This window comes from Betta splendens, chromosome 13, assembly GCF_900634795.4.
Source record: "Betta splendens chromosome 13, fBetSpl5.4, whole genome shotgun sequence".
In the NCBI taxonomy this organism is placed as follows: domain Eukaryota; kingdom Metazoa; phylum Chordata; class Actinopteri; order Anabantiformes; family Osphronemidae; genus Betta; species Betta splendens.
Window position 1 is genome coordinate 14,338,505 of NC_040893.2, and position 25,710 is coordinate 14,364,214.

General features: G+C 49.3%; 1 protein-coding gene across 4 annotated transcripts in view; it reads left to right on the top strand.

Annotated features, from left to right (window-relative positions):
* The window catches only part of lsamp (limbic system associated membrane protein), a 340,641-nt gene that overhangs the window by 280,878 nt on the left and 34,053 nt on the right, over nucleotides 1-25,710 (top strand). For all 4 annotated transcript variants that reach the window (XM_029170608.3, XM_029170605.3, XM_029170607.3 and 1 more), the window contains one exon: nucleotides 25,554-25,698. In XM_029170608.3, coding sequence (XP_029026441.1) covers nucleotides 25,554-25,698 — 145 coding nt within the window. The remainder of the gene's footprint in view (nucleotides 1-25,553; nucleotides 25,699-25,710) is intronic.

A 25,710-nucleotide genomic window follows, 5' to 3' on the forward strand; every position in this document is an offset into this window, starting at 1 on the left:
CCTGCAGAGAACGTCGGCGCCGCGCGTCACGCGGCGGAAGTCCCAGACATGACACATTGATGACTAATTCATGGGAGCGGCAAAGTGCCTCTCGGAGGATCAGAGCCCGGACGCCTGTTTGTACGTCGTCTCCCGCCGCATCCGAGCCGACAGGTTGAGGACGGCCGCGCGGCGCCGAGATTCTGACTTGAAAGCGCCGCATTCGGAGGAACAACGAACAACTAGCTTTTATTATTAGCTCTCTGGTCTCGTGCCTCAGATCATCACCGTCGCGTCTGAATAAAGTTTAGCCTCCACCGCTTCTCTGGCAGAGACGCACCAAAACCAAATCCGTCCAACAGTTCATCTCCTCAACTCTGTGTTTCCAGGTAAACAAACGCAGACGGCGGACTTCCTCGAAGGCACGGGCTGTGAGCAGGGAACTGGTAACTGTAATCACACGCCTCTGTGTGTTGGCACACGCGCAGAGCTGACATGTCCACACGTCTCCTCCCCGCAGCATGTGTTTGTCGGCACGTTTGCCCGTCCGCGTCCCTTGCTGCGCTCTTCTGTCCGCCCAGATGTGCTCCTTCTGCCAGATGCTGGATGTTATAGATGGCTCACGCATTCGGGCCTTTTAATGGTGCCCGCCCGGCAGCGGGGGGTTCGGGCGCTGCAGGAGGACGGCTGTGGAGCCTCAGCCTGCAGACCCTGGGTCCGTGTGGCCTCTGATAGGCAGTAGTAGTGTGTGTGTGTGGACTTCCTTGCCCGCGGGTGAGTCTCCAGCAGCCGCTGCATTGACGAGTCTAAATAATTCAGTCTCCGGCGCTGTTGTACGACGAGCCGCGCCTCCCGACGTGGCACGCGGCCGCTCGATCTCCAGGCCGACCGAGGTGGACGTGACTTCCCAGGCTGATGCTTCTGAGCTCCTCTAGCGCGGCGTCTCCTTTGCCCGTCGTGTTTATTTGCGGATATGGAGATTATTTCCTCAGTTACCGTTTTAGAAATGCCCAACACCACCACATTAGCGGTATCACTTAGATGCATTATGAGGCTTCGTCTTTGATGTTCCTCCTCTTTGATGTCACCGTGTCCTCTGTGTGACACAAACGGCCTGAACGCACACTGCTCATTTCGAACCGGGAGCTTCATTCGCTGCACGGCAGCCTGCTTTTCACCGGTTGCCTTTTTGATGAAGCTCTGGCACAATGTCTATAAGCTAAACTATTGTTGTGTCGCAGCGTGGCCAAGTGTTAAGAGCAACGGACGAGACAAAAGCCTTGGTTCTGAGTGGTGATGAAGCTAAAAGGGTGCTGCTGGCCTGAGACACAAGGAATCCACCCGGCTCTGACGCGCTCAATAAGTCAAATAGCGGATGCTCTAGAACGCATGATTTAAGTAGGAATAACAGAAATCATGTTCACTAGAATCCCAAGACTCCCAAGAGAGCGTAATATCTCCAAGGATCAGCTCCTCAGACAGTCCAGAAGCCAGTTCACTGTGCCGGGAGCAAACCTTGACAAAAAGTATTTCATTGAAAATGATCTGGGCTGATACGTAACAGAAGCAAAACCATTATCCACATCAGAACATAACTCACTGTTTAGCTGTACAAATATTGATTTATGAATACTTAGATGCAACTGGGTGCATATGCGTAGAAGTAATGAATTAAAACAATTTGTAGCTACAAACATGAGCCCTGTTAAATCCCCGCTTCTGTTTCCAGTGATTTACTATTTTATGTACATGCAAATGCGACGCTCTAGGAGGCTTTCGCGCCAGTTGTGACGGTGCTCCGCAGCTCATTTAATCCCGCTCAGCTGGAAGTGCCGCAGAAAGCGGCCGCGGAGCCGGCGAGCGTGACGAACTGACGTTCGCATTGTGCCGCACATGACGAGTGGAGTTGCTTTCAGCTGGGTGAAAAAAAGTTTATGTAGAAGAGTCAGTGCAGCTTTCTGAAAAAGTGATGAAAGTGTATAAATGAAGAAGGGGGAATAAAAAAAGAAAAAGCAGCCCGACTCCACCAAGACATAACAAAGAGATCCTCAGCTGATGTAAGGCTGCTGTCATGGCGTGTTTTTAATATCCCCGGAGTGTTGGCTTGAATCCTGAGTGTGACATTGTCTCTGAGAGTCAGACTTGAAAATAACGTGAGGTGTGACCACGCTGTCTGGACGGCCTCCGGCAGCCGTAGGCGGACGTCCACACGTGCTGGTTCTGTTGGGATGACATAGGAAGAGACACGCACATAAATAAGCAGGTGTGTAGACGCACGGGGTCCTCATTTTATGGATGTAAAGAATAAAAAGAGCTGCCTCGTACAGTTTGTCACGTTCTATGAGGAGAATGAAGCCACGTTAACCTCTCGACTTCATTTCTGGCAGAGGGAGACGAGTCAAATGTGCTGAGTCGTGCTTTCACGTATGGTTTGGATAAAGACCGAGCCGTTATCAGCGTGAAGCACACTTCAGACCTTGGGATGTGTCTTTCAGACGCCGCCTAATGGACGACGCCGGTGCCGCCGTAATAGTCGGGTCCAATCAATAAGGGCAAACGTGACATGATGCATGACGCCTAATGAGATTTTGGAGTCTGATCGAGCGCTCCCCGCTTTCTTTTTCTCAAGGCGCGCTGGAAATTGGACACGAAATCTGAGCTCCTGTTATCTTGGAAACAGGCTTTTTCCTCACAACTGAAATGAATACATTAGGATGCTGGAGCTGAGCCACGCACGCCACTTATCGTCTCTCGCTATATACTGTAGCCGAGCCTCATTCTATTTCTATTCTGCTCTCGGCGCAGGTTGAACTTGGTGCCACAGCCTCAGAGGCACCGGCTCTTTTTCTAATCCGTTTAGATGGAGACAATTTAACCGAGGCTTAGGTGTCAATGGGCTCCGTCATCATGAGCACATGTTGCTGCTGATCTGTTGCATCAGGGCCAAGTGCAGCGGTGGAAGGGGCAGGTCACAGTCATGTGGAAGCAAAGCAGGTCATTGATTTTATGTTGCCTCCATGTTTAGACAGGAAACTAGCAGCAGTCTGTTGTGTCTTAGTTTGTCTTAAAACTCGCTTGTTAAAACTGACATTTGGAGTTTTTCTGATTTCTTTTTGTTTGATGAGAACAACAGTTGTGATTTGTTCCCCTGCGTGTGTTTCTCTTATTGTGTAAAAGCAGTTGGTTTAGACGAAGCTCTTCATGCTGGAGAAACTGGAAATGAGAGGAAGCTCCACAGAATGAGGGTGAATGCCGCGATAGCGAAGGTGCAGTTTGTGTGGTTAGTGCAAAAACGCTGAGCGGAGCAACAAGAGCTCCTGTGGTGACAACCGGGCGGCGCCGGCACGTCGGGGGGGAGTCGTGGGAAATAATTGAAGTGTTGACTCAGCCCGGTGATCTGGGTCAGGAGAGTGTGTGTTTGCGCGTCGTGGTGGTTGGTTTAAAAGAGCTATAGTAAGAGGCTGCTGTCTGAAAGGCACGGAGGAGGGGGGGCAGAGGTAGAAGTGTGAAACAGCTGTTTTCCATCATCCATCTGGTCCCTTAGATCCCGCTAAATTATATCGGAGCTGGCTGCAAATGCATTGTAGACACACACACACACGCACACACACACACACACACACACACACACACACACACACACACACACACACACACACACACACACACACACACACACACACACACACACACTCAATGAGACCACACAGACAATGTCAACTTCAGCACAAACCAGCAACACATTTCTACAAGATTTAATTTACGGTTGCAAACAACTCCGTGAGGCGTGAAGCCTTTCAACGGGAGCACGCGCCTTAGCAGAGTCCAGTGCAGATGCACCGTCGCAGGAGCCGCTGAAGGGCCACTGTGTTTAAAAGTTGGAGCTGAAGGTTGGCCTCAGCAGCCCGGCGTGGGATGCACAGATGAAAGCACATGTTCTCTGGCATTTAGCGCTCACGCAATGTTCTCTTGGAAGGCGTCGCGGAGAAATGTCACGAACCCGCGCTAGGATGTGAATGTATGGGGTGCTAAGAATAAGGTGGAGACGAGCGGCGTGCACAGCCAGCACTATTCCCGTAGATGCTGAAGCGCAGCCTGAAGCCGGACGAGCTCACTCATTCACTGCAGACAGCGTCTGACAGTCCTCAGCATCGTGAAGCCATTATGAGCGGAGGCTGGATTTAATATGTGTAGCGTTGATTGACACGCATGACTTAAACCATCAGAGGGTGTTGATGCGCAGTGGAAGAACACCCCAGTCAACAAGAGAGTTTTGAAATTCTCCTAAACCCCAATTAGAGTGGATTCTCCTGCGTTTTCAGGTCTGTTGCCAAGACAGAAGCAAAACTGTTACTGTACATAATATACTGTATCGCTGGGGATGACGGATAAGGTTTGATCGCGCACCTGCCTATGGACAGACGCAGTGAGGTGCACGTGTGTCCATCAACATGATCCCACATCAAGAATGGAGTCGCTTTGGAAACGAGAGTTGACAAAGAGTCTCTTTAAAGCCGTCGGTTTCTATTTGAACAAAGCAAAGGTCACAAGAACTGGACCATGATGTGTTTCCACGGCGACTCGATGCTCTGCCTCGCAACCTGCTACGCCTTCGCCGCTTATTTACCTTCACCTCCAGTGTCTCTTTAAAGTAAACAAGCGCCGCTGAAGACGTGCACGGATTCAGTTAGGTCGCATTTTCCCCGGCTTGTTCATGAATTAATAGCTTCGCTCCAGACTGTTTCGGGGACGCGAGTTATAATTCGGTGGCACCAGATGGAGAAAAGCCTCCGATTGTTGTTCAGCTCTTGGCGCGAGCGTGCGGTGACGTGAGAGGAGGTCGTGGGCATCTCCCTTTGCCTCGGTCTCATTAGCGACGTCTGCTTCCCAACACTCCTTCGTCCTCCGTCCCGTGTTCCGTCTGTCTGTATCAGCCACAGTCAACACAGCGCTGTCGGATCACCCGCGCCCGATGGTACATTCGCGAATTCGCCGCGTGCCCGGGTCTTGAGCGCTCGCGGCCCACGCCGGCGTTGTCCGGGGGAGTTGAATCGGTCGCCGACAACGGGAGCTCTGTCCCCCGTCCTCTCCTCTGGTCAAGAGTTCGGTTGTGCTCGCACCTACGTGCTCGGTCACGATCCTTTGAGCACAGCCGCCTGTTGTTGCTTGTCCTTCCGTTCGCTGCATCATTCGCCTCCTCCTTCATCTGAAGCCTCCCGTCTTCGCCTCCCTCCGCCCGCAGCTTGAACAACAGGCCGACATCCAAGCCGCAACCCCCTCCCCCTTCCTCTACCCCCCCCCTCGTATCACCGTCCCAGGGCGAGACTGATAACACGCTGCAGCCGCCCTCCAGTAGCGATTCCTGTGAAATCGTGAGGTACCTGAAGCGGAGGAGCCGCTTCCTGGGGTGGAAGGTTGAGAGACAAAGGACTGACACTGTCTGAAAGAGACCCGTCACGCTGCCTCGGCACGATTCAAATTCGCGAACAAGTTAAGCTTGTTGTTTGAAATGACTTCACTCCTAAACGCTGTGGCCTCATCTGCCACCTCCATGCGAACCGCTGACAAAACAAACACACGGCTGCATTCGATCAAAGAAAAAAAAGCAGCTTCTGACCGCGTGACTCATTCTTACACTTTATTGTTATAGGCTATAGCAGCGTGCAGACTTTTCCGCGAATGCTCCTAAACGGCGTGTTTATGTTGAAGCGACGGAGGAGGACGCGAGGTGACGGAGTCCGACGGGCGGAGGGCGAGCGACGGGCGGTGGAGAGGGAGGAGGCCGGAGCAGCACAGAAGCATAGCGCTGCTGTTCCACGTCGTAACAAACAGGATTCCTGCACACTTAATGATTTAATCTCTCCTGTGTGTGCGTGAGCCAGAAGCACCGCGACAGAAAGGAGTGGAAGAAAGCCTCGCTGTCTTCCCACACTGTCTGTTTGAAATGAGCTTGCCAAGAGAAAAGTCTGATTGATGTTGAATTTCTGAATCCGCAAAAAAAAAAAAAAACAAAGCGTACAAGAAAGACTGTGAAGTTAGTCATGAGTTATTCATGTCAGACGTGTCATTGTCTGGGGCAGCATGAGCCCGGCTGCAGACGTCTATATTTGCCCAACACTTACTCTTTGTATTAAAGCTATTAGCGAACGAAAAGGGGATAAAAACATCAGAAAAATGTCCTCAAAGTGAAAATGGACTCTTTGCTTGGTGGAGTCACGCTCAGCGGAGCAGAATTAGTAAGTGTGATGACAAACAGGCGCCAGGACGCCTCATTGCGTCCTCCGACAGAACGGCCGACGCGGCGGGCTCATTAGAGGCCACAGCAAAAACGCAGGAGGACAAATAAGCAAATTATCAGAATTGGAGCGTTCGCAGATTATCAGCTGAATCATGTTTGTTAAACTGGCTTTACGTCGAGCAGAAGAGAATTAAAAAGCGCGAGTCCTTCTCCCCAGGCGGGTGTTGGAAAGTTTTCACACGCACTCGTGTGTGTGTGTGTGTGTGTGTGTGTGTGTGTGTGTGTGTGTGTGTGTGTGTGTGTGTGTGTGTGTGTGTGTGTGTGTGCGCGCGCATATGTTTGTGCAAATGTGTTTTGGCGTCTGTAGGCGGGCGAAACATTAGTTTATTGGCGACATCTTTCCCCCAAGTCCTGTCTAATGTGGATAAGGGAACGGCCTGTGGCGAGATAGATGGAAGGATGCTGTGTTTATTCCCACAGCTTCGCAGGAGGAGAGGAGGGCGAACGCACCGTCGAGGAGCGATGATTAAGACAAGGGGAGGAAAGAAAAGGGGCCGATTACTGGGAGGGGGCAAATAAGGCTGTTTAAGACTGTGCAGCTTTAAGTTGCATCAGCTCACGCAGTCGATTTTATCGTTGATGAATTCAGCTTCAGCTTCACAGTCTGATCCCAGGCTCCGTGGAGCTTGATTGTTCAGGGGTTTCAAGACGGGAACGAGACAGCTGACGAAACAGAGACGCGGCCGAGAGTTCTGTCGGACGCGATCTTAAAGACAAAAGCCAATTAAACACCGCTGTCACATTCGTCGCTTGTTCGCTTCAGATGCCAACAAATGAGTCGAGAAGGAAATTGCTCGTTGTTACAAAACGTTGCGTAATTGGAAGCGTGCGTATGAAACGCGGCTGTGAGCGGCCTCTTCAGCAGGAACACACGTCTGCGCGCGCATCCGGCGGCGAGCGACCGAGTCTTTACAGATTTACTTCCCACCTGTTGCATCAGCGTCGGAGGCGACACGCTCGCACCGATCAGATCTGGTCGTTCATCGGAGCCAACGTGGAAGCGTTCAATCAGCTGCCGTCAGCGTCATCAACCGGCATCGCTCCACATCTGCTGTCTCGTGATTTCCTCCCACATTCATTAATTTGTACATAATAATAATCTGTGACATTCCGAACTTCCTGTCTGCGCTGACGGTTTAACAAGCCCCACAGTGAGGCCCAAGCACCGTCATGCACACACACACACACACACACACACACACACACACACACACACACACACACACACACACACACACACACACACACACAGGTAGCAGCTAAAGCACTGAGCTCAGGATCACCGCTATCTAGGAACAGGCCTGGGGCGACTCATTCATTTTAAAAACCACTTAGCTTTCCTCCCTGGCGCCGGCGCACGGAGCAGAATGTAAACTTCGCTATAGGCCGTCGGTATATTGGGGGAGGGAGACCTGCGCGCTGCTCATCGCCGCGGGAAGTTGGCTTCTCGGGTCCTCAAAGATCTCTTTGGGAAGCTTTAAAAAAATTAAATAAATAAGATGAAAAATAAAACAGCAGCATTTTTTGGCCGGCGTCGCCCGTGGGACAGGCAGGTTCTTACCTTTCCATTTGGCAACCGCGAGCCTGCTGTCCTGCGTGGGCTTGACAGGAGAATAAATACGGCGTAATAGAATGAGAGTGCGGTGATGTAACTGTGCTGCAATCATCAGACGCCGTGGAAATCGTGCTGTCGCCCATTGTCAGAGTTGGGTTTCGACGGGCGCCTCAATAAGCGAGTGTCCCTCAAAATGTTGTGGGTGTTCTGTAGGGTGACGTGGCATTTAATATAGTCATTAATCAATGTCTTTGTTGTTGTCACGGAGACGTAGTGGAACATTACTGTGATGCGCTCACGTAGGGAAAGAGCTTGGTGTTATTTCCTTTACATCGAGGCGACAGCTGGTTGAAGATGTGACTTCCTGTCCGCCCTCTAATGTGGCGTCTGTGGCTACGCTTCCTATTCCAATGGCTGGTAAAAGTACTATTAAACGTGATACCTCAGAGGAACTCTCTCCACACGCACACACGCACACACACACACACACACACACACACACACACAAACACACACACCCGACAAGGCTTCATTAGCCCAGTACCTGAATGCCGGGGATGTCTCGCTGCTGTGAACTCTGGGTAATAAGCCCGGGACAAAAGCGCCCCTTATTCCGACGGTGCCGCCAACACAGTCGCGCTCACAGACGCTGGCATTAGCATTTCAGGCCGTGAATGGAGAGCGGATCAGAGCGGCGGCAGCTGACAGCGGCAACGCGGGTCTTAACTAGCGGAGTCGCCGGGGGAATGGCGGCCTCGCGCTGAGACGCGGCGCCTGCGCGGCTCAGCTTCCAGAAGCAGCCGGGGGATAATTGCCGGGCCGGTTGCTTCTCCACCTCCTCCTCAGACAGGGTCAGTGCAACGTAAAGAGACGTGCCCCTCGTCAGACTCAAGTCTTAGTGAAAATAAGAGACTAATCTGGGGTGTGTTTGAAGGTGAATAACCTCCTCTCCTCCAGCATCCAAGTGCAACCACTTACTTTTAAAGTTTTTAGTTTATATATATATATATTATTTCTGGTTCAGCTCTAGTGTAATTGCAGTTCACCAATTACTTTTATGCAGCACATTAACTGCGTGTTAAGGAAAAGGCTCGCTGCCTTCAACGAAGCGCTGACCTCCTCCCTATTGCTAATTCATTAACTGAGCTGAGTACGTACACTAACACCTCTGATTGGGCTCAGGTCGGTCGCTGAGTGCTTGTGCAGACGGCTACAGCTTTAATTTACGTGCATCATACAGTATACTCTAGATACTAGACATATAGAAAATGTTCGATGTTGAATTCAGCGAACCTGACTGGGTATTGAATTTAAATTTAAGACTCAAGCCAACCCTTGTGTATTCGTATCCAAACCGAACCCATTTAGACCAATTAGCTTCAAATTTCAACAAAACCCTGAATCCCTAAATAACAGTAGTGGAGGTCTTATGGGGTCGTGGGCCATCATCATCTTTTCCAATGTTCCAGCCGGTCTGCTCTGACCAAGAGGTGTGCTTGAGAGGAAATTACCTGCATCAGCTGACGGTCAGACAGATCCACGCTTCTGTCTCCCGGTGACGTCCTGGCAGGAAGCCACGCAGCCGAGGCTCCGGCTGCTAGACAGCATCAAAGCTCAACCCGCGCACCCACAGTTACATCAGGCGACACCCGGACCTCACAGGGTATTGATTAAGGATCAGCGCTGCTTTAGAGCCGAGAGGGATCGAGACTTGAGTATCCCACATTTACATCTACAGTAGCTTAACAAATACAGAAAATACAGGTGGAAAAACCGACTCGGTGTTTTTATCACATACTTCAAAGTAATGAGATTGAAATCAAAGTCTATCTTCGCTCCCCAGCGTTACAGGCCTAATGCCTCTGATTCTGCAGATGAAAAATGGGACCGTTTCTAACAGATGCTGTTTAAACCATTATCTTACAATCAAAGCTCGACAAAAACACAACGGAGCAAAATCTATTGGGACCAAATGCTCTGTCACTGTCAGAGCACAAATCCTAATTGCCCGGCGCGGTGACATCGACGTCGATGTCAGGGAGCGGCAGAAGGCCGATCTTGGTATTTTAACAAGGCCATTTCCACGAATAAGCCACCGGTGGACATTGTATAATCAACTGATTCCCTGACAACAGTTGCCGTGGCAACCGCTGCGTAAGTGAAAGTTCTCAAAATCAGGTCGGTTACAAAAACAAAACCGATGATACCAAATAATGTGTCACTTTAAGGTAAAATGAAAAGTGTGGCTTGGTATCAGATCATTAGTGTGAACCTCCATCCATATGTTTGGAGTTACTTTATAATTACATCATCCCTTTATGTCAGTCAGGATGTGCTCTGCCACACGTATTCAAACACTGCAGTGTTTAGGACTTCATAGGGACTGTATCAAACGCAGCCATGGCTGTGAAGCTAAATCCAGTCTCTCCACCGAAGGTCTCGCATACTGTAGCTGTGTTCCAGTCGAGCGGGGGAGCAAACTCTAGCAGAGGACAGCCGTGCTGTAGCTCTCAAGGTTTCGAGTGGCGTGTTCTGTAGGAAAGAATAACACACATTTTCTGGAAAAGATAAATAATAAAAAAAAAGGAAAATAACGGGCTTGGCTTCAATTACTCCCTTTGCTGCCAACGCAGACAGAGAGGAAAGCCAACAGCCAGAGGCAGATCCAGATATGAATGCGGTCCAGCTGTTTGGAGACTCGGACACTTTTGATGACTTATTCGTTCAAAGGCTGCGTCTCTCCGTCTTATTCTTAAGTGTTCCGCACAAATAGCATGAAGGGAATTTAGAAGCCCCGATCTCTGGCTGGGAAACTTTATTTATTCAGTGAACATTTGTCTGGTCTTCATTTGGGTGTTAGCGCAGGCCGACGAGCAGCAGGAGCGGTTCAGAGAGCACGCCCCCTTCGCGCACCCCCCTCTCGTGTGGCGGCATTGGACGGGCTTCTGACCCGCCGGTCTGACTTGGCCTTCAGCTTCCTGCCAGCGTCAACTGCAGAGAATTGATTTTCACAGCGCAGATCTGCCATCGTGCAGAGACTTTGCTTGGGTCCAAATCCACAAGTCATTCCAGCATCGTTACAGCAACGCAGTGCAATCTTGGAATTAGATGTTTTGGTTTCACAAATTTTTTCCAAATTCCTAACAGCTGAGTCTTGACTTCGCCAGGAAAGCATCGCAAATTGATTCAAAGGCTTTAAACAAAGCAGACGGAGTTCACTATGGCTCTGGATGCTCGGCTGCTTTTAGTAAAATACCAGCAACACGGCTGCAGGGAAAGCCTTATAAATCAGAAGTGTTTCATGGAGTGAACCTCTATTCATGTGTCTGACAGAGCCACTTCATCACGGAGAAGTTTCGCTCTGAAACAATAGTCCTCAAACAGTTGATAGTGCTCCGCTCGCCGGTCCGAGTCCAGATGCAAATACGCGAGGCGACAGCTCGCGGTGTTGTTGGCAAAAATAGCCGTATTTCTATCTTTAGCGTGGCGTCCGCGCTCGTCTCCGAACTGGACTGGAAGCGGAGCGTTGTCGAGGTGATTTACGACCCGCATGCAGAGGACGCGCGGAGCCCCACCCTCCGTTTGAACGGGTGTGGAGGGCGCCTAAAAGGCCAAGTGTGTGTGTGTGTGTGTGTGTGTGTGTGTGTGTGTGTGTGTGTGTGTGTGTGTGTGTGTGTGTGTGTGTGTGTGTGTGTGTGTCAGTACATCAGAGGGTTTTGACACCCACTCCGTGTCCTGAGTGGGAGCGACCTGGCACCGTCTTCCCCCCGCGCATTGTTTAGCTTCAAGGACTTTTCTCTCTGAGTGAACAAAGTTCTTATGGGGGGCGACAGGCGCGTGTGGCTGCCACAAAGTGATTTCCCGCTTTACCGTCACTTTAAAGTGATATGCTTCATGTCGCCCAGTCAATTCCCTCACTACCTGTGACAGATAGAAATTGGCCGGGCCGAAGCGCCGCAAAATGGGTTTTCCAGTTGATGTGAGTGAGAGCCCTGAAGCGAAGAGTCGCTCGGCGCCTCGACGGCCTCACGCGTGACGTGACGGTCCGGTTCAGGACGCAGAGTAGCGACATGGAAGCGCACGTTCCCTTTTTCCGCTCCATCCGTGCCGTGGAGGGGGTCGAGGGTGTTTCTGGAGCAGCTTGTGAGCGTTTGCTCCCAGTGTGCGCGACTTGACGAGCGCGGCGTTGATAAAGCGGTGAAACGCAATCGGGACCTGACGGCATCTCTGCTTCTGTCTTTGTAAGTACAATCAAAGCCCGTACATGGAACTCTCTCACAAGTCTATGTACTTGCTGATGGCTGCTCTCGCACCTCTGCTGAGGGATCGATGGCGTCGGGCCAATAAAATGCTCCCAGTGATTGTTTACGTAGGACAAATCTGAAGCAGTTCAGCATTTCCATTTGTTGTGCACGTAGCGAGTGTCATTAACGGAGACAAGAACTTGATAGTCTTTTTAGGAGCAAACCTGTTTACAGGTCTGATAAACGGTCCCCACAGGCAGCGACTATGGATCAGTGGAAACTATTAACCGGCTTCTGGTGATTTCCAGATACTTTTGTGTTGTGTTAAGTACTGTAGTGCTTTGCAGGAGGACAGGCAGCATGCGGTATTTAGTTTTAATGTGCTAACGCTCCTAATCCTTGTTTGTGCCAGAGGCTAATTTCTTCCCACACGGAGAAAGACTTTTACAAGAGCAGCGTCGTTTCTTTTGTTATTAAGCCTCCACTGTGATGAAATTACATTCCTCTGCTGTTTATTTTCTGGCGTCACTTCGGTATTTTAGCATGATTATTGGCTCCGAGCTATCGCGCTCGCTCGTTTTTAAGCGGGAGGAGAGGGAAAAAGAGGAGCTTTACTCCCAGAACAACACCTATTTGTTGCCTCCCGTTTCCCGGGTCTCTCCTCCGGACGTCTTCCCTGTCAGGGAAGCTTGCCGTTATCCGCGGGAACAGTTGCTCCGAGGAACAAGACAAACGACCGCTCCCTCGCTTTCTTCCTGCCCCGCACAGAAGAGAAAGCAATTAAAAGGGAATCTGCTAGATTGTCTGTGTTTCTACCCTCTCAGAAAAGGTTCCCGGGCTGTTATGCTAATAATGCGTCGCTGGATCATTACCCAGAATCCTCGTTTCGCCCACGGCTTCCCTTCAGATGGGTCCTGGGTGGTGGCACACGACTGACACACATGAGAGAGCCTCAACGCACAAGAACTGTTATTCTCATAAACAGTTATTGTCCAACTTCACTTTCTGTCATTCCTTCTTTCTTTATCTGCTTTCAATTCACCATCTGTTCCGCGCGTTCCCCGTTTTTAACTGCAGAGAGGCCAAGTTTGGGGAAAAGAAGATTTTGATTGTCCTTAAAAATCTGTTTCGTGATCTTACTTTAAATGCTTTAATATTAACAGAACTACATTACAGGCTCTAATGCAAAGGTTGAAAACAAGTCATGCATTAAAATATGGCGTTTCCCCAACATCAAGTACGACCATTAAGTTAAAGTATATACATGTCAGAGCACGGCCGATAAATTATAGATGTACTTCCATTGGTGTAGATATTTTTTTTTATTTATGTATTTATTCTGTCTGTCATCTAAAGTCTGTTACATCTTTGTTTACAATTAGCAGGAAGGTGCTAAAAAGACAAGACGCTCATATTTGTTTATAGTAACAGTAAACAGAGGTCATACAATAATTATTCCTTCAAATGAATAGTCCCTGAGTGAGTTAGACTTATGGTTGTTCGTTCTCATTATTTTGCAGCAGTGAGTTTAACAGTAAACCCTAATGTCACATCTGGGGCCTATTATTGTCACATCAGTAACTTAACGAATGAATCAGTTAACCCGTAAATATGCGCAACGTTGTCCCTGTGCATTGTAATCGGAACCTAATTATCGTCTGGGAGCCTGGAATGCAGTGCAGCAGCCAGAGTTTCCTTGTGTTAATCAACAGATGGGTGCAAATGAATCAAGACATACTACAGGGAAGGACTGAAGCAGCAAACGTATGTAGCAGCATGCATGATAGCAGAAAACAACTGTAAGAAGAGTCTGTGCTGTGTTCTGAAGGATCGATGAGTGGATTAGAAGCTCGGCGCTGACTGATGCTGCAGCCGGTGTCTTTTCATTTGGAAGCTTTGAACTTTTCAGCCTCCGCCCCAGTTGCGACAAACATGCAAATGGACTATTCTATTCCAGGCAACAAATCGCAGCAGCGCTCCTCTGACCTTCTCGTCGGGGGCGACAGCTGTCAGTCACGCGGTGCGAGCGCGAGGTTAACCTTTAGAGTCCACCGGGGCCGAGCGGCGCGGGCGCGGCAGCCGACGCCATCGCTCACAAGTCGCCTAATGAGGCGATGGCTTTTTTCTTTTTTTTTTTCGCGTGGAACCTATGTTGACGAGATGTAGTGCGTGTGCTTTGTACGTTATCTGAAGCCTCCCCGAGAAACATAAATAGTGTCGGGCCAGAAAATTTAAATAAGCCCGTTTGGTTGCAGACACAATTTATGATGCTGCATTTCATTTCACAGCCTCGACGGCCACGTCTGGAGTGTTTTAGAACGCGGGAGGAACGTCTTCCCTCCTGCCTCTACCTTCCTCTGGCTGCTCTGCTTTATCAACTTATTCCCCACTCTCTGCCCGTAATGTACCAAAGCACAGCAAACTGATGGAAATAAAGGGATACTGTGGACTTGGAGACAGGGCCGAAAGTGTGTGACATCCTGTGAGAGCAGGTGGAGGAAGGGACTGCAGCAGAAGGAAAAGGTCGGCGCTGCAGCCGGTAGTCGAGGTGTAGTTGTACTTCATGTGTGGTACGTTAGCATTGATATCGGTACTGTATGTGCGTCGTACTGCACGCGTGGGACAAGAGTGATGAGGAAGACGAAGGGATGAAGGTCGACCAGAAGAAAGAAGAGGAGGCACAACAAAGTCACCTGTCCACTTCTCTCATATAAACTGTGCACATGCAGCAGGCGGGGAATGACGAAACTATTTCAAATGAGAACTGTACGAATTCACCGCTGCAGCCAAACGATGGCCCCAGCTGCCGGACCGCGTTACCTTCATTCTCTTCGACCGGCTGCCACAGTCGCCGGCGTGGAAACTAGCCGCCGTCCCCAGCGACGCCTCGGAGGTGAAATAACACCTGGCAGGCTCCAAAGATCCCGAGCTGCCTGTACGCATTTTTGCTGAATAATTCCCCCGATGGGTCTGCAAGCAGAGGCTCACAATCATCCCCGCACTGATTAATGGCCGGCTCTGAGCGCCGATGCACGGCCTCCAAGATGGAGGAGGCTCGTGACGGGAGGATCATGGGGAGAAAGAGACACGTTAACTGTGCAACAAGTCGGTCGTGATGCTGAGGATTTTGCAAGATGATGATGATGATGATGAACAGGATGCTTCAGTAGGAGTAAAGGAGCAAAACTGCTTTGTTGGCACGCACGCTGTGTGTTTCCTGTTGCAACCTAGACCCCAGCAAGGCCGAGGAGGGGTCTCCTTCTCCACAGCAGCCTTGCAGCTCCTACTCAAAGACAGAAGTCAGCGTGTGACCCTCACCCTGCGTAAGTGCATCGTCGGCCCGCAGAGGAGATTTCAGCCTGCAAACACTTCGAAATCACAATAATTAATGTGACCTGCAGGCCGCTGGTGTCGGCATCATGTCCAGAGGCACTTTTCAATTAGCGCAACACGTGCACGTGCTTCGTTTGAGATACACTTCCCCTCAAAATGGCTGTAAGTAGTTAGTTTTTGTGGCCTTTCGTTAAAACCTGGCTGAATTCCACGGTGAAGTCAAATATCTCAATAATTTCCTGGTTCTCTTCAGCCCAGTCCTGCAGGATTAACTCAGACCTCACCGAAAATACATTTAACCTGCCGCACACAGGAAATCTGGGACAAGAAAGCGCTTTGAGGGCTGTAAAGCAGTGGCCTAACTTTGACTGGGTATGCAGCTTCAGCCGTGCATTTCCTCTCTCTCTCCTCCCTTTGTCCCCTTTCTTCCGTCGCACATCTCTCCCGTCCGTGGGTGTTTGTTGGTCCGATTGGCAATCTCTCCGTCGTCCTCCCTCTCTCTGTTGTGCCCACACGCGCACGACTTAGTGGCCAACAACCGGGCGGCAGCGCTCGATCCATCGCCCCGCGTGTCAGACTGCCCTTTAATCTCCATCGACCGGTGAAACAAGTCGAGATTTTCCCTCTGTCCGTCCAGAACTCGGCACCAGCGCGTGCAGGTGTGTCCCCGGTGGCGCAGGTTGTGCAGCCGATGGGAGGATAACGGGTTGAAGGCGGGGGGTTGAGGGGGGGCGGAGGGCAGGACGAGACCGAAAGAGAGGAGAGTGAGGGGGAATAAAGCGATTCTTGTTTTGTTAAGGGGTGAGAGGGGTGAGTCGGGGTGAGACGGGGGGAGCTGGGCATCAGTCCTGGCGCATCACTCCTCTCATTACGGCTCCGCTCCCCGGCTCCAGCCTGCTCTTTGGTCCTCCCCCACGGCGAGCCCCGGAGCGGGGATCCATCCAGCCCAGCCCTCCTGTCAACACGAGCCCAGCTCAGCAGCGCCGTAGCAGGCGTCTGTCAGCCCACACAGTCCCCTGCGGAAAAGGAGTGCGATGCGGCACAGCGGGGGGGCAACGTTTGGAAAAGCCGGTAAAAAAAAGGCTTTGTGTTGACAAGCATTTCTTAGCATTTTTATGGTTGTGGCATCAACGGAGGCTGTTTGTCAAAGCAAAGACGCAGGTACTGACGCTGGCTAAATAAGTTTGAGTCAAATCTGAGCTGCTAAATCAATGTGAGCCCTGCAGCCTGTTAATAGGATGGACTTTCATTTCTATCCAAGTAAAGCTGTTTCCTGGCAGAGGCCTGTTCTTCATATTCAGGCTGTCAGACCAGCTTCTCCTTCTCCTTCTTCTTCTTCTTCTTCTGGCCCTGAACGGAACCCACAGCTCCTCTGCCAGAGGGAGGGCGGAGCTACAAGCAGACAACTGCTCTGGCAAGATAGAACCAGCGGTCCGCGTTACAGGCAGCAGCTCATTAGGGGGGAAACAGGAAGCGGCTGCCACTGAGCGTGCTCTGCTCCTCAGCAAAGGTCATCAGGAGCCCGCGGAGGCTGCGGCGCCGCGGGAGGAGACGGACAGCGCGCGGGGGAGCGAGCCAAGGCGCGGATCAATGAGGAGCCGCTGTGATTCATGTTCCATCGAGCCCAGCGTCCACTGCTCCAGTGTTGATGAGAAGAGGCCTGGAGAGAGGAACGAGGCGCGCCAGGATGACAAGCAGATGGGGCGCGAACACGAGGACGGCGCGAAGTGGAGGAGTGGAAGGCAGAGGTGCGAAGAGATGAGAGGGAGCGGGAGGCGGCGGTCGAAGTCTGAGCGCGGCGCAATGTGTCTTTGACCCATATGGAGGAGCGTATGGTGACCGGCAGCTGAAACGGGGTAATACAATCAGAGGCATTTGGATGATTAATAGTGGCAGTCCCCAGTATGATGTTGTGGTGGAACCACACTCACCAGTAGGATTCTGTTCACAGGTAAAATGCTTGTGTCACTTAGACTCGGAGCAGAGCAGCAGGTGTTTTAATATTATTTATTGCATATTCATCATATTTAAAAAACAACTGAAACTTTTACTGTACACTAAAACCACATTTGACATTCATATTATTCATGCCTCTGTCAGGAACATTTCTAATAGGTTTTTATATTTATCTACTCTGATAGTGACTAAATATCATCAAATTCCAAATTTGAAACTGAACGTTGAATATGAATGTTGCTGAATCACATCGTACCCTCAGACAAAGTGTTTCCTGATCTGACGGAACCGACACACTTCTGGCTTTAATCAACAGTCAGTCAACTTGTCTCTGACGCACGTGTTTCATTCATTGACATTTCATGCGTTTTACACTTCTAATGTAATTCCCGGGGTTCTGCCGCGCCTCCAGTGAACATGGACGCTGAGCAGCTGATGGGTCCGGGCCACGGTCCACACCGGGACCTGAATGCTGACGCAAACGCCTGGCTCTCCTCCTGTAGCAGAAACACTATGAAGCTGTCAGAGAATCGGCATGACCGGCGTTGTGTCACATTACGTTCTAGTCTGAATGGAAAACAGATGAATCACTACTGTATGAAACAGGATTCGCCCGATTCACCTGCCGCGGAGATTCTGCTGCATGCGGCTGCAGCTTGAACAGGTTCCACCGTGTAAAAGCTTTTCACATGAACTCTGCGACGTACCAACGCGTGAAATGGATCTTGCATGGCTTGAAGTATCTGCGTGTGTAATTGCGTGGACAGTTTTTCGGGCCTGAATGAAGCCAAGGGAAAAATGTTAAGGAGGCGATGGACACATCTGTGAGACGTGTTGCAGCTGTGGCGGTGATGCTTTAACACTAGAACTACTAAGGGACGTACACCTTTACATATACCCCTAACTACGGCTGGGTGTTCACTTGTCCGCCACGCTCCAGCTGGCACCCTGCCAAGAGCCGCTTTTGTTACGTAAAGAGGGCCATCACCGACGCTCTCTGTGGGGTGGGACGCATGGGCTCGCTGACCCTGCTGCTGCCTGCAAGGCAGAGCAGGGTTCCTACTCATGTTCCTATGAGTCTATGAGTGACATCCACTGTTACAATGTTCCACCGCTATGTGCTTGGATTTACAACGTGAAAGGACGAGTGTCATTGTTGCGGTCTCACCGAAGGAAGCAATAAAAAACATTAACAAGACAATAAAACAGTTTTGCTGCTTTACTTATTTACAAAAAAACTAAATAAAGTTCACACATTATTTCACTGTAACGTTACTAAAAATTGCAGAAAAGACGACAGTACACCGCTCACCCATCTACTTTTAACAAATGTGCAATTAAAATACATTATAAACCAAAAAAACGCTTGAAAGCGTTTCGGTTTTATATTCCATTTATTTCGTTATTTCCCCTTTCACCAGTACCACATAATAAGTCATTGCAGAGCTACAGCCATGTTTCACCAGCCGCTTTGGGCAGTGAGTCATAGACGGACGTTGTTCTGCCCGCTTTCATGTAGACACGGAACTCTTCACAGTTTTGTCAAACGTAATTTCGTTATTCATATACAACAACATGCAAATGCTAAAAATTACTGAAAAGATGACAGTACACCCATCTAGTTTGGGTGAACAGAAAACGCTTGAAAGCGTTTCCGTTTTATATTCCGTTTATTTGGTTATTACTCCTTTCACCTGTACCACATAAAGTCATTGCAGAGCTACAGCCGTGTTCCTACAAAGTTAACCAGCTGTTTATTTCGTTATTTCCTCTTTCATGTCCGTCTGGTGAATGAAAGTGGGCGTGGCCATTCACGTCCCAGAGCGGTGACACTGGGGGATGGGAAACGCTCATCAACACGCAGGACAAAGATCTGCGTTTCTCTGCTGCTACAGCCTCGGCTGCGTTGGGTTGTTAGTGTCCCTTTCACCTGTACCATATGAAATGTGTTCCTACGAAGTTGATCAGCTGCTTTCAGAATCAGAATCGTTTTTATTCACGGGTTTATTTTTATTTACAAAATATAAACAGAAAACGCTTGAAACGTTTCCGTTTTATATTCCATTTATTTAATTATTTTTATTTACAAAAAAATCCCATACGCTTTGCACTGTAACGTCACTAAGAATTAGGAAAAAAGACAGTACACCCATCTAGTTTTAACAAATGTGCAATAAAAAATTTAAACAGAAAACGCTTGAAAGCGTTTCTGTTTTATATTTCCGTTTATTTCGTTATTTTCCCTTTCACCTGTACCACATAAAGTCATTGCAGAGCTACAGCCATGTTCCCAAGAGGTTCACCAGCCGCTTTCAGCGTGACACACGCATGGACGTTGTTCTGCCCGCTTTCATGTAGACACAAAACTCAAAGTAAAAGAGCTCAGAGCAGCATTTGCAATTACATGTATATTAATAACGAAATAAACGGAATGTAAAGTAAAATGCTTTATAGAGTTTGGTGTCTACATGAAAGCGGCTGGTCAACTTTGTCAACATGTGGCTCCAGTAAGTGGGGGAATAACGGCCCAAAGCAACAGGCTGAAAGAGGAGGCTGTGGCAGAGGAACACAGGTCTTTGTCCTGTATGTTGATGCGCCCAGCCCCCACAGTCAGCGCTTACCTTTGCTACGGGACTGATAGCCCCGCCCACTTTTATTTATCAGACAGATATGAAAGTGGGGATAACGAAATAAAACGCTTTCAAGAATTTTGTCTACATCAAAGCGGGCAAATCACATGTGAACGTTTTAATTTTTTTGTAAATAAAAATAATGTTTGCCCTGTTCAAACCTGGGGAATAAAAACGATTCTGATAGCAGCTCAAGATCAACTTAGCAGGAACACATTTCATGTGGTAGAGGTGAAAGGGACACTAACAACCCAACGCAGCCGAGGCTGTAGCAGCAGAGAAACGCAGATCTTTGTCCTGCGTGTTGATGAGCGTTTCCCCTTCCCCCAGTGTCCCTGCTCTGTTACGTGGATGGCCACGCCCACTTTCATTCAACAGAAGGACATGAAAGAGGGAATAACGAAATAAACATCTGGTTAACTTTGTAGGAACATGGTTGTAGCTCTACAATGAATTTATGTGTTACAGGTGAAAGCAGTAATAACGAAATAAACGGAATATAAAAAACGTTTTCAAGCGTTTTCTGTTTATATTTTTTATTGCACATTTGTTAAAACTTGATGAGTGTACTGTCATCTTTTCTGTAATTTTTGATGACGTTACAGTGCAAACAATATTTGAACTATTTTTTTTTTGTAAATAAACAAAGCTTCGCCACATTTGAGAAGGATCTAAAACTGTCTTATTGTATTATTGATGATGATATCTTATTGCTTCCTTCAGTGAGACCGCAACAATGACACTCTGCCTTTCACGTTGTAAATCCAAGCACATAGCGGTTGAACATTGTAACAGTGGATGTCACTCTTAGACTCATAGGAACTGTGCAGCCTTGCAGACAGGAGCAGGGTCAGCAAGCCCACGCAACCCACCACCTAGAGTGCGTCAGTGATGGCCCTCTTTACCTAACAAAGGCAGCTGTTCACAGATGATTCAGGGTCTCAGCTAGCCGAGCAGATCATTTGACCACCTTCTAGTGGGAATGGGTATATTTAGAAAACCCAGTAGTTCTAGTGTTAAAGCTCTGATGAAGAATAACTCAAGCAGTGTCTTGTTGTCCAAGGTAGAATCCTCAGAGCTCTGAGAGTGAGAGGCATTTCTCACTGACTCTGCTGCCTCATAATGTGCACTTTTATGTAGCGCCGCTTAGTCACATTCAGTATCAGATGTCAGTAATGATTATTAGACTGGATGATATTTGAAGAGAAGCACTCACCAGTCGTTGAAAATAATATGTTTGTGTTTCTGTCCACTTTAATTTTGGGGGTTGCTCTTCTGGGCTGTATTAGTATTACACATACTGACTGTGTCTCAAATCCACTTGAGCACGTTAATGTTTATGATGAAATTTCGTTTAGTGGCTGAATAATAATATAGTAATAATATTCTACAGACTCTGGGTTTCCAGCAATCAAATAGCATCAGGGTGCTTCAAAAAAACCAAAGGAAACTGCTTCACCTGACAGCTTGTTAGTGTTTTACTGTATATATATACACACTCTATTCTCACCCTCCGCGGGTGGTCTCATCCACTTTCCAAGCTCGGGTCCTCTACCAGAGGCCAGGGAGCTTGAGGGTTCTGCGCAGTATCCTTGCTGTTCCTAGGACTGCACTTTTCTGGACTGAGATTTCGGATGCTATTCCAGGGATCTGTTGTAGCCACTCCTCCAGTTTGGGGGTCACTGCCCCAAGTGCTCCGATCACCACAGGCACCACTGTGGCCTTCACCTTCCAAGCCTTCTCCAGTTCTTCTCTGAGCCCTTGGTATTTCTCTAGTTTCTCATGTTCCTTTTTCCTGATGTTGCCATCGCTTGGTATTGCCACATCCACCACTACGGCTTTCCTCTGCTCTTTGTCCACCACCACAATGTCTGGTTGGTTCGCCATTACCATTCTGTCAGTCTGGATCTGGAAGTCCCACAGGATCTTGGCTCGCTCGTTCTCTACCACCTTGGGAGGTGTTTCCCACTTTGACCTTGGGGTTTCCAGTCCATACTCTGCACAAATGTTCCTGTATACTATGCCAGCCACTTGGTTATGGCGTTCCATGTATGCTTTGCCTGCCAGCATCTTACACCCTGCAGTTATGTGCTGGACCGTCTCAGGGGCCTCTTTGCACAGTCTACACCTTGGGTCTTGTCTGGTGTGGTAGATCTGGGCCTCTATGGCTCTGGTGCTCAGGGCCTGCTCCTGTGCAGCCAGGATGAGTGCCTCTGTGCTGTCCTTCAGCCCAGCCCTTTCAAGCCATTGGTAGGATTTGTTGAGATCAGCCACTTCAGTTATGTTCCGGTGGTACATCCCGTGCAAGGGCTTGTCCTCCCATGATGGTCCCTCTTCCAGCATCTCATCCTCTGTTCTCCACTGCCTGAGACATTCACTCAGCACGTCATCTGTCGGGGCCTTATCCTTGATGTACTTATGGATCTTGGATGTTTCATCCTGGATAGTGGCTCTCACGCTCACTAGTCCTCGGCCTCCTTCCTTGCGGCTAGCGTACAGTCTCAGGGTGCTGGATTTGGGGTGGAACCCTCCATGCATGGTGAGGAGCTTTCGTGTCTTAACATCTGTGGTCTGTATCTCTTCCTTTGGCCACCTTATTATTCCCGCAGGGTATCTGATCACTGGCAGGGCGTAGCTGTTTATTGCCTGGGATTTGTTCTTGCCATTGAGCTGGCTCCTTAGGACTTGCCTTACTCGTTGGAGGTATTTGGCTGTTGCCGCATTCCTTGTTGCCTGTTCAAGGTTGCGGTTTGCCTGTGGTATTCCAAGGTACTTGTAATTGTCCTCAATGTCTGCTATTGTTCCTTCTGGGAGTGAGACCCCTTCTGTGTGGATTACCTTGCCTCTCTTTGTCACCATCCTCCCACATTTCTCGAGTCCGAATGACATCCCGATGTCCGAGCTGTAGATCCTGGTGGTGTGGATCAGTGAGTCGATGTCTTGCTCACTCTTGGCGTACAGCTTGATGTCATCCATGTAGAGGAGGTGACTTATGGTGGCCCCGTTCCGGAGTCGGTATCCATAGCCAGTCTTGTTTATTATTTGGCTGAGGGGGTTCAGACCTATGCAGAACAGCAGTGGGGACAGTGCATCTCCTTGGTATATGCCACATTTGATGGATACTTGGGCGAGTGGCTTCCCATTGGCTTCAAGGGTGGTTCTCCACAACCTCATCGAGTTTGCAATGAAGGCCCTTAGAGTTCTGTTGATGTTGTACAGCTCCAAGCATTCAGTGATCCATGTGTGTGGCATTGAGTCATAGGATTTCTTGTAGTCGATCCAGGCTGTGCACAGGTTGGTGTGTCGCATTCTGCAGTCTTGGGCGACTGTTCTGTCTACCAGGAGTTGGTGTTTGGCTCCTCTGGTATCCTTACCAATGCCCTTCTGTGCTTCGCTCATGTATTGACCCATGTGCCCACTTATCTTAGCTGCGATGATGCCTGACATGAGCTTCCATGTTGTGGAGAGACAGGTTATTGGCCGGTAGTTGGATGGGACTGTGCCCTTTGAGGGATCCTTCATTATCAGGATCGTTCGCCCTTCGGTTAGCCATTCAGGGTGAGTCCCATCCCTTAGCAGCTGGTTCATTTGTGCTGCCAGGCGCTCATGGATTGCAGTGAGCTTCTTTAGCCAGTAGGCGTGGATCATGTCAGGGCCAGGTGCTGTCCAGTTTTTCATACCTGAGACTCTATGTTGGATGTCTGCCACTGTGATAGTCACTGGATTCTGTTCAGGGAGGTTGCTGTGGTCTTCCCTCAGATCCACCAGCCACTGTGCATCACTGTTGTGTGATGCCTCCCTTTCCCATATACCCTTCCAGTACTGTTCAGTTTCCAGCCTTGGTGGGTCTGTTCTGTTGTTATTACCCTGCCATTGAGAGTACACTTTCGCAGGTTGTGTTGCGAACAGCCGGTTTATTCGTCTGGCTTCCTTATCTCTGGTGTATCTCTTTAGGCGGCTGGCCAAGGCTTGTAGCCTTTGCTTGGCAGTTTCGAGTGCTTCAGGTATGGTCATCTTGACCTGAAGCACTCGAAACTGCCAATATATATAGCCTATATATATATATATATATATATATATATATATATATATATGTTATGCATGCATCTAAGTAAAGTAAGACAAAGGAATGATGATGAACAAGGACATCTGTCGTACAACAGGGTCCTCATGGACCGACTTCACAACGTGCTCCAGCAGAACCTGGCCCTCGGGCGCAGAAGACCCCCAGCTGTTTGTTTGTCTGGGTTCAGACAGACAGAATGCATAGTATTTACGCTTCAGAGATAGAAGATCCAGCTCCAGTAACGTCACTCACTGTTCCGCTCTGCTCTCATGAGAGTTGTAACAGAATGAGAGGAATACAAGCAACAGAATCCCAGCCGCCGAACAGCTGTCCACCCGTCACTCCTTCAAAACGGGCGTCTTTATGGCTCTCAAGCCTTTGTGAGCGAATATCCAAGGAAAGCGTCGTGTTTGTAGGATGATGGAGGCTTGAAGTAAATCCCACGGTCAAGATAACAGCTGTGGCTGCTTTAATTTGAGACGTGAAAGGCGAATTCTGGAAAGCGGCACTTTTCATATTTATGCACATTTCAGCTAAATTGCTGATTTCGTTACTGTGCCTTTAAAACCACCGAGCTCTGTTCTGATCGTTTTAACGTGTGGCGTGGGTGAGTCCCTCACCTGCGAAGCATGCACAGCCTTGGAGAGGTCAAAGGTCACAAAGTTATGTCGCGCGCTGGTTTTGGGGAGTTGTTTGTGTGGGTGTGACAGGTAGATGTTCCATACGAACATCGACGAGCATTCAGCTGCATTGAGCTCCCAGCAAATCTGACAAATCCCACTCGGAGACAGGCTGAGGTGACGGCGCTTCACTCCCGTGCATCACCCGGGGTCACCTAGCCAAAAACGGCTACGCTCCGCCGCCTCGCTAATCTAGCCTTTTGCAGCGCTACGCGCTCCGGCGCGGCCGAGGCTGCGGGGGCGGAGATTTGCATGCGAGACGCGTGCACTGTCGCCTCGCATTACGCCCCATATCCGTTCTCATTGATTCCAACGTCTTCCCACATTTACATTTATTCATTAGACGCACGCGCGGCTCCCTCCTGCGTCTCAGCTCGGGCTCACTCGGCGTAATACTCTGACAACCTGCAGCAGGGAGTAAACAGGAGGATAGCAGTGTCCTTTCTCATCCCGGGGAACAGGTTCACCGCGAAGACGAGGTGCATTTATCAGAGAGGAGCAGGGAAGGAGTAAAAGGAGGCAGAATGAGTTGGAGAAGGAGTTGACTTAAGGGAGGATGTAAAGATAAGAGAGACGGAGGAAAGGTGCTTTTCAAGTGTTTCTGTTCACCTGAGGATGTAGCGCGGACTTTTTTAGACTTCATGTTACCAACTCTGTGAAACCTTTGCTAGTCAGCAGTTATTATAGTATATATCCCTTCTGAATAGTGCTGGTACACTGAAGGTCCGGCGTGGTGTAAAACCTCTGCTTTCACCTACGTACTCAGGCCTTTCCATCCTGAGCTCATGAACTCTTCATCTTCTCCTCTGCAGGTGTTACGTTGACGACAAAGTGTCCAGGGTGGCTTGGCTCAATCGATCCAACATCATCTTCGCTGGACAGGACAAGTGGTCCCTGGACCCCAGGGTGGACCTGGTCACTAAAGGCCAGCTGGAGTACAGCCTGCGCATACAAAAGGTAACGCCGGCC